The sequence below is a fragment of the Leucoraja erinacea genome, chromosome 10 (genome assembly GCF_028641065.1).
Source record: "Leucoraja erinacea ecotype New England chromosome 10, Leri_hhj_1, whole genome shotgun sequence".
NCBI classification, from domain to species: domain Eukaryota; kingdom Metazoa; phylum Chordata; class Chondrichthyes; order Rajiformes; family Rajidae; genus Leucoraja; species Leucoraja erinaceus.
In genome coordinates, this window is record NC_073386.1 from 60,415,667 (window position 1) to 60,425,462 (window position 9,796).

The 9,796-nt window shown below is 46.7% G+C and overlaps 1 protein-coding gene across 2 annotated transcripts in view; it reads left to right on the plus strand.

The window, feature by feature from the left end:
• The window catches only part of ptprc (protein tyrosine phosphatase receptor type C), a 209,506-nt gene that overhangs the window by 53,945 nt on the left and 145,765 nt on the right, over positions 1-9,796 (plus strand). The window contains exons 3-5 of one of the 2 annotated variants that reach the window (XM_055642453.1): positions 469-498; positions 5,529-5,558; positions 9,735-9,794. In XM_055642453.1, coding sequence (XP_055498428.1) covers positions 469-498; positions 5,529-5,558; positions 9,735-9,794 — 120 coding nt within the window. The remainder of the gene's footprint in view (positions 1-468; positions 499-5,528; positions 5,559-9,734; positions 9,795-9,796) is intronic. The other variant, XM_055642454.1, reaches the window with a different exon arrangement.

Sequence of the window (9,796 nt, forward strand, 5' to 3'; positions counted from 1 at the left end):
CACCGATCGCAATAAAACTTGGTGGCTTGGAGCAGAGGAGAATGGTGAGTAAGGTTGCGAAAGATCCTAGCTATATAGGGTAGCATTTTTGCGCAAATTTAATTAAAATGCAGACCGGAAGTGGTCAAGATGAGAGTTTTAATAATAGTATAGATGTGAAATCACAAGCTGAGGAGAGAGGCCAATTTTTGTGAATTGAATCGCAATAGAGTTGACTATCTCACCAAACTGTACAATATATGTGTTGGAAGGAACTGCAGACGTTGGTTTACACCGAAAATAGACACAAAATTCTGGAGTAACTCAGCGGAACAGGCAGCATCTCTGGAGAGAAGGAATGGGTGACGTTTCGGGTCAAGACCCTTTTTCAGACTGAGCTACTCCAGCATTTTGTGTCCTTCTTCTGGACAATGTTTGCTTCAGTTTACACATTGCAATTCTCATTGAATTTCATTTATTTCATTGCAGGTGTTACTACCTTAAACGCCACTACTACGAGTAAGTACCCTGTTGGATATCTTCCACATAAATCAAACACAATGCTATATGCTTCCTATTATGGAACGTTTTACACCATGCCATTCTGTGTTTAATTCCAGTTTTTCATGAATGTAAACAAAAATGTCGCCAAATAATAGATTTGCAAATTGTGTAAATAAATAATAATGGGTATTATATCAAAATCAAACAAGGTCCATTGGCCTTTAACATAATTATTTGTTCAACATGCTATGCTGATGCTATGAGTTAATTCTCTGGTCTGATGTAAATCTGGTTCAAATTGTTTAATAGTTTGCCACAGTTGTCTTCCAATGTGGCTACACGACCATGAAGTTAAGATCTCTTCTTTAGAGTCATTTTCCACAGACACCCTAACCCATGGATTATTTCCGCAGTCCCACATGGGAAGTCAGTGATCTTTTGCAGAGCTTGTTCGGGGGGTGCGGAGCGATCACTGATCACTGGCCCTGGGGGTACCCGGTGATGGAGTGGAACGACTGAGTGGGGGGAGGGTGTGGGAGGGGGGACTTTGAAATGTGATGTATCATAATCATGTTTTATTACACCCCATCCGGTAGGCGGCGCGGCTCTGGCCAGCAGCGGCCTCTGCAGCCTGTCCGCTTTTTATTATTTTTGTCTGTGTTTTTATGTAGTGTTTGTTATTTTATGTTGGGTGTGTGTGTGGGGGGGGGGGTGGGGGTGGGTGGGAGGGGGGGGGGGAAACTTTTTAAATCTCTCCCTGCACTGAGACCCGACCTTTTCTCGTCGGGTCTCAGTCGTCGTTGAGGCCGCAACGAGGAGCGGCCTCCAACAGGAAGAGACCGGGGACTCAGGTGTCGACTCACCTCACCGTGGCGGAGCTGGCCGGGTCCGGAGCGGTGGAGGAGCGCTGCTGCTGCTGGTGCTGTTGCTGCTGCTGCTGGTGCTGTTGCTGCTGCTGCTGCTGCTGCTGCCGGAGAGTCGGAGGCTCTCTACAGGTCTGTGGACGACGGCGCCGAGCCCACGGCTCCCTGGGGGGGAGACCGCTTTTCGGGGCTTCTGCGGTGGCGACTTCTCCCGCCCGAGTTGCGGGGTCGAAGAGCTCCTGGAGCGGGGCCTACATGACTGCCCCGCGCGGCTGGAATGGCCGCGGACTTTGCGAGCGCACACCGGGGGCTCCAACATCAAGACCCGGTGTGCGACCTCGCACCACCCGGCGTGGCTTTAATGGCCGCGGGACAATCGCCATCGCCAGCCGGGGGCTATGACTTTGACTCTGACATCGGGGGGGGGGGGGAGAGTGCAGTGGAGAGAGAAGTTTATTTGGCCTCCATCACAGTTATGTGATGGATGTTTATGTTAAATGTAATTATGTTGTGTCTGGGGTCTATTTGTGTGTATTGTATGGCTGCAGAAACGGCTTTTCGTTTGGACCTCCAGGGGTCCAAATGACAAATAAATTGATTCTGATTCTGATTCTTATTACATTGTAGAAGTATGATTTCAATGTTTTTTGTGTGAAGTATTCTTAAGATAATGTAGGGCCTACATGAGAGATACGAGCAGGTGTTTATTATTTTTGTTATTGCACGACCTCCAAACACTGGGGGATAATAATACAAGGCATCCCCCACCTCAAAAAGTGGGGGGGTGGCATCAGCCTAAACACGGGCCACTCGTGCTCGAACCCTCGTCAGGAGATACCAGGGCGGGCATGTGACGTCATGGGCTAGAGGGAGTGTCCTGGCACTTAAGGTCTCTCACCTCGAGACCTTGAGGAGTCGACAGGTAGCTGAGCCCGAGGTAACAACCTCACTCAGCTACAGCAACATTCTATTATAGTTAGCGCACCACCTAACGTGTCACCACTGAATAGACGACTCTTTAAACCGGCCTGACGTCTCACCTTTATTCACCACGTATAGGGGCAGCTACAGGGGGATATATTCCCCCCCCCCGGCCCCCAGATCAACGGCAGTGCCTTCCACGGCACAGAAAATTTGACGAAAAACGTTAAAATGTCTTATCATTTCAAGTGCTATTTTTTTTTTTGTTGTTGGAAAAAGGGACAAGAAATAATCATAACATTTCCTGATTTTGCAAAGTCATACAAATTATGTTTTGCTCGGGGAAAAAGTCTGAGTATTTTGAAAGTATGTGTTCTCCTTTTGACGTATATTTAATTTGAATTTGAATTTAGAATCAGCAAACCATGTCATTAATAAAGGGGGTATATGTTTGTGGAAACGTTACTCTTTTAAGTCTTTCAAGAAATCTAAAATGCATAAGAAATATACATTTCAAAAGTACTGAGTCGCTTGCCCAAAGTAGGTGAATCGAGGACCAGAGGACAGATTTAAGGTGAAGGAGAAAAGATTTCATAAGAATCTGAGGGGTAACTTTTTCCACGCAAAGGGTGGTGAGTGTATGGAACAAGCTGCCAGAGGAAGTAGTTGAGGCAGGGACGATCCCAACAGTTAAGAAACCGTTAGCCAGGGGTGGAAATCCCAGGGGGGGACAGGGGACTTTCCCCCCCCCTCTGTTTTGAGAGGTGGGGGACATCCCCCCAAGTTTTTGTAATCCGGATTTTAAGCCCCGGCGAAGTCTCTGCTTTCCGCGAGACAGTGGGGGTGGGACTGCTGATCGAGGGCTGCGATTGGACGAGAAAGACGACGGTCAGCAGGCAATGGGGGCGGGACATGATGATTCAGCGCGATCATTGGAGGAGGGAGGAGCAGGGGGGCGGGGGTGGAACTGAGGATAGAGAGCGGTGATTGGAGGAGGGAGACGTGGCACAGACCCGCGTCTCATCCGCAGCCAGGATCGATCCCGGCTCACCGGCGCTGTCCCGTCACCACCCGAGTGCCCCCCCACGGGTGGCCAGAGGTGATGAGAGTCAGACAGGCGTGGTGCCCCCAGGCCCACAGTTAGCGCAGAGAAGCAGCGCTAAACCCAGCTCAACTCTGCCTGTCCCGCTAGGTTAACCTACAGCCCTGCCTGACGTGGGAAATATGGCCAGCGTGGAAAACCAGAGCTGGTGTCCCGTCAGTATAGGCAGGGCTGTAGGTTAACCTGGCGAGACAGGCAGAGTTGAGCTGCATTTAACGCTGGATTGAGCCTCCGAAGCCTCGCACGTGTGTGTGAGTGTGCGCATGCGCGCGCAGCCACCAAAAAATTGTGTCCCCTCCATATTCTGATAGCAATTTCCGACTGATACATAGATAGGACAGGTTTGGAGTTGATATGGCCCAAAAGCAGGTAGTGTTGCTGGGACATGTTGGCGGGTGTGGGCAAGTTGGGCCGAAGGGCCTGTTTTCACACTGTATCACTCTATGACTACATTATACCTCCACCATGCATGAATACTTCAAAATCAAGTGGTCGAGTTTTATTGCTATATACTCAAGCATCGAAACATAGAAAATAGGTGCAGGAATAGGCCATTTGGCCCTTCGAACCAGCACTGCCATTCAATATGATCATGGCTGTTCATCTAAAATCGGTACCCATTTCCAGTTTTTTCCCCATATCCCTTGATTTCACTAGCCCAAGGGCTAAATGTAACTCTCTCTTGAAAACATCCAGTAAATTGGCCTCCACTGCCTTCTGTGGCAGAGAATTCCACAGATTCACAACTCTCCGGGTGAAGAAAGTTTGTCCTCATAGGAACATAGAAACAACTCAGTCCTAAATGGCCTACCCCTTATTCCTAATATGTGACCCCTGGTTCAGGACTCCCCCGACATCAGGAACATTTTTCCTGCAGTCTCAGTAAGTGAAAATCTAGCAGGCAAGCAGGATGCTTTCTCCAACCACCCCCGTTTGAAGGCCACTATCTTCCACCGCTTCAACCCAGTGCTTGGTACCTACTTCCAGCAGCCACTGGTTGTCCTCCAGGATGTAACGAGCCGCAGCCTGGTCCATGCCGGTCACCAGGGTAAATTTGTCCCAGAGACTCTCACAGCAGAGGCACAACGCTTCCTACGCCTCCAATGGCCCGGGACTCTTGCACTGAGGCTGCTCCATGGCTGAAGCTGCAGAGAACGACTCGCCAGCCCGGGAAACACTCACCAGCTCCGGCTCCCAGTCCGCATCTGCCCCCGCCGCTGCATCTGCTTCCATCCCTCCCTCCACCCCGACTCTCCAACACCCATGACCAGGTTGCTCAGAGCACAGCAGCGCCTCGTCCAAAGCCAGAGACATTGAAACATGAATTGAATTCTATCAATAGGTTGATAGAATGACCAAGCATTTTAGGGGGAATGAAGCTGAGGGTGGAAGTGGTAAAAAAGGCTTGAATGTAGCATTAGGGAGAGGGACTCCACTCAGCGGCATTCGGGCACGGCACCACACAGCACCTCCCGACTCAAAACAGCGGCTTTCCCAACTCCACACGGCGGCTTTCCCGACCACACTCTTGTGGTCTCAATCAGCACGGCTTGTTTACTCAGCCCCGCCTCCGGGGATTTATTCTCCAGTGGGAGCCGGAAGGGGGTGGTACCTTCATGGTGACTGACAGGCGAGAAGACCAATCTGCTGATCTCATGATTTTTTAAACCTTCATAACGTTTCTCATATTTCACCGATTGGAACAAAACTTGGTAGTTTGGAGCAGAGGAGAATGGTGAGTAAGATGGCGAAAGATCCTAGCTATATAGGGTAGCATTTTTGCACAAATTTAATTACAATGCAGACCTGAAGTGGTCAAGATGAGAGTTTTAGTAATAGTATAGATGTGAAATCACAAGCTGAGGAGTGAGGCCAATTTTTGTGAATTAAATCGCAATAGAGTTGACTATCGCACCAAACTGTAAAATATATGTGTTTGAAGGAACTGCAGACGTTGGTTTACACTGAAGATGGACACAAAATGCTGGAGTAACTCAGCGGGTCAGGCAGCATCTCTGGAGAGAAGGAACGGGTGACGTTTCGTGTCAAGACCCTTTTTCAGATTGAGCTACTCCAGCATTTTGTGTCCTTTTTCTGGACAATGTTTGCTTTAGTTTACACATTGCAATTCTCATTGAACTTCTTTTATTTCATTGCAGGTGTTACTACTTTAGCCACCACGCCTACGAGTAAGTACCCTGTTGGATATCTTCCACATAAATCAAACACAATGCTATATGCTTCCTATTATGGAACGTTTTGCACCATGCCATTCTGTGTTTAATTCCAGTCTTTCATGAATGTAAACCAAAATGTCGCCAAATAATAGATTTGCAAATTGTGTAAATAAATAATAATGGGTATTATATCAAAATCAAACAAGGTTCATTGGCCTTCAACAGAATTATTTGTTCAACATTCTATGCTGATGCTATGTTAATGCTCTGGTCTGATGTAAATCTGGTTCAAATTGTTTAATAGTTTGCCACAGTTGTCTTCCAATGTGGCTACACGACCATGAAGTTAAGATCTCTTCTTTAGAGTCATTTTCCACAGGCACCCTAACCCATGGATTATTTCCGCAGTCTCACATGGGAAGTCAGTGATCTTTTGCAGAGCTTGTTCGGGGGGCGCGGAGCGATCACTGATCACTGGCCTTGGGGGTACCCGGTGATGGAGTGGAACGACCGAGTGGAAGGAGGGTGTGGGAGGGGGGATTTTGAAATTTGATGTATTATAATCATGTTTTATTACATTGTAGAAGTATGATTTCAATGTTTTTTGTGTGAAGTATTTTTAAGGTAATGTAGGGCCATCTTGAGAGATACTAGCAGGTGATTATTATTTTTGTTGTTGCACGACCTCCAAACACTGGGGGAAAATAATATGTCATCCCCCTCCTCAAAAAGTAGGGGGATATATCCCCCATCCCATCCCCCCCGGATCAACGCAAGTGCCTTCCACGGTAATGAAAATGTGACAAAAAACTTTTAAATGTGTTATAATATCTAGTGCTATTTTTTTTTGTTTGTACCTGTAGTTGGAAAATATTACCATAATATTTCCTGATTTTGCGAAGTCGTACAGATTATGTTTTGCTCGGGGAAAATATCAGAGTATTTTGAAAGTATGCATTCTCCTTTTGACATGTATTTCATTTTGATTTGAATTTAGAATCATCAAACCATGACATTAATAAAGGGGGTATATGTTTGTGGGAACGTTACTCTTTTAAAAGCCTTTTGAGGAATCTAAAATGCATTCGAAATATACATTTCAATGCACTGTCTCTTGCCCAAAGTAGGTGAATCGAGGACCAGAGGACAGATTTAAGGTGAAGGGGAAAAGATTTCATAGGAATCTGAGGGGTAACCTTTTCCACACAAAAGGTGGTGGGTGTATGGAACAAGCTGCCAGAGGAGGTAGTTGAGGCAGGGACTATCCCAACATTTAAGAAACCGTTAGACTGATACATGGATAGGACAGGATTGGAGTTGATATGGAGCAAAAGCAGGTAGTGTAGCTGGGACATGATGGCGGGTGTAGGCACGTTGGGCCAAAGGGCCTGTTTTCACACTGTATCACTCTATGACTATGTTATACCTCTGCCATGCATGAATGCTGCATAATCAAGTGGTGTAGTTTTATTGCCATACCCATAAGCAGAGAAACATAGAAAATAGGTGCAGGAATACGTCATTCGGCCCTTCAATCCAGCACTGCCATTCAATATGGCTGTTCATCTAAAATCAGTACCCCTTTCCTGTGATTTTGCTAGCCCCAAGAGCTTAATGTAACTCTCTCTAGAAAACATCCAGTTAATTGGCCTCCACTGCCTCTGTGGCAGAGAATTCCACAGATTCACAACTCTATGCGTGAAGAAAGTTTGGCCTCATAGAAACATAGAAACATCTCAGTCCTAACTAGTCTACCCCTTATTCCTAAACTGTGATCCCTGGTTGAAGCTCCCCCAACATCGGTAAGTGAAAATCTAGCAGGCAAGCAGGATGCTTTCTCCAACCACCCCCATTTGAAGGCTGCTATCTTCCACCGTTTCCACCCAGTGCTTGGTACTTCCAGCAGCTGCTGTTTGTCCTCCAGGATGCACCGAGTCGCAGCCTGATCCTTGCTGGTCACCTGGGCAAATTTGACGCAGAGACTCTCACGGCAGCGGCGCAACGTTTCCGACGCCTCCGATGGCCCGGGACTCTTGCCCTGAAGCTGCTCCATGGCCGGAGCTGCTGCGAGCGACTGGCCAGCCCATCCGCATCTGCCCCCATCGCTGCTTCTGCTTCCATCCTTCCCTCAGCCCCGGCTCTACAACACCCATGATCAGGTTGCTTAGAGCACAGCAGCGCCACGTCCAAAGCCGGAGACATTGAAACATGTCTAGCCAAAACAGGGGGGGTTCTGCACCGCCCCCTCCCGCCCCAACCCCCCCGGTTCCGCGGCCCACATTGTTTACCATCAGCTTCTTCAGGCTTATTCACAGAACAGACTCAATAGATTGAATTTTTAGTTTAGTTTAGAGATACATTGTGCAAACAGACCCTTCGGCCCAACGAGTCCTCCTTAAACTATGTACCTGTATCATTGTTTCTTAAGCTTTGCAACAGTGCCTGCCTCAACTACCTCCTCTGGCAGCTTGTTCCATACACCCCCCACCACCTTGGGTGGAAAAAATTCCCCTAGATTCCTATTAAATCTTTTCCCCTTCACCTTAAACCTTTGTCCTCTAGTCATCGATTCACCTGCTTTGGGTAAGAGACTGTGCAGAGAGACTACCCGATCTATTCCTCTCATGATTTTATACACCTCTATAAGATCACCGCTCATCTTCCTGTGCTCCAAGCAATAGAGCCCCAGCCTACTCAAATAATTGTGATGGTAAGGTTATGGACTAGTGTCACTGTTGCTTTGCAAGTTAAGACAATATGGTGCTAGAATACAAGCTAACAGTTCTAGTCCTCAGTTTATTTCATTCCCAGTCTTGGATGATGCCAATTCTCACAATGGAAATAGGTAAAATGTTAACTAAGAAAATAGATGTACTTCTGGGAGTTCAGAGGAAACACTGCAATGATCACAATAGCTATAAAAACCTCCGACCTTCCTGCACAATCAGGTAACAGTTTCAGTCTCAATTTCCGTCATTTCTTTGTTGGACAAGATTCACCAAAATTCAGTCAATGAGTTTTAAGGGTATTGGCGGGAAGCAATTTTAATGGAACTTTCTTTCCCAATGGGAATGGAGGCTACCTAAGGAAACAAAGCGCGTGTCTTTGTGATGCTTGGTTGAATGGTTATACATGTACAGAAAACTGTGCAGCTTTTCAATTTTCTCCCTCACCCAAGGAATAATCCTAACAACATTGAATCTGCATAGAGTGGATGTGGAGAGGATGTTTTCACTAGTGGGGAGTCTAGGACCAGAGGACACAGCCTCCAAATAAAACAATGTTCTTTCAAAATTCTTAAGGGGTTGGACAAGGTGTTGGGGAAGTCCAGGACAAGGGGTCACAGCTTAAGGATAAGGGGAAAACCTTTAAAACCGAGATGAGAAAAACTTTTTTCACACAGAGAGTGGTGAATCTCTGGAACTCTCTGCCACAGAGGGTTGTTGAGGTCAGTTCATTGGCTATATTTAAGAGGGAGTTAGACGTGGCCCTTGTGGCTAAGGGGATCAGAGGGTATGGAGAGAAGGCAGGTACGGGATACTGAGTTGGATGATCGACCATGATCATATTGAATGGCGGTGCAGGCTCGAAGGGCCGAATGGCCTACTCCTGCACCTAATTTCTATGTTTCTATGTTTCTATGTAAAAGGAGATGAGGTGGAATTTCTTGAGCCAGACGGTGGTGAATCTGTGGAATTCATTGCCTCAGATGGCTGTGGAGGCCATCATTGGGTATTTTTAAGATGGCGATTGGCAGGTTATTGATTAATACGGGTGTCAGGGTTTATGGGGAGAAGGCGAGAGAATGAGTTGAAAGAGAGAGATAGATCAGCCATGATTGAATGGCGGGGAAGAGTGAGTGGCCAGTTTCTGCTCCTATTCCAACCCTGGGTTTGGCAGCAACGTTTTATGGTGTGTGACAATTCTTTCTGAGTCGCATCTCGCTGTTTTTTAAAACATTAGAAATTGGAAGGATCGGTCTCCCTTGGAGTTGAACATGTTACAACTATGGGTAACAGCATAACAAACAAGTCCACCTATTATCAAACCAAGGCTGGGAAAAAACATTATTTTTCAATAGGTGAAAATGTGAATATGGGATATGTTTTTTTGAGTGTGATAGGACAAGTTATTTTGCTCAACGCACATTTGATTCTCACCTTAATATCCTTCAATTTCATCCAACAGCAATCACCAGCACCACGCCGACAGTGACTAAAATATCAAGCACTCATGCATCATCCGCACGT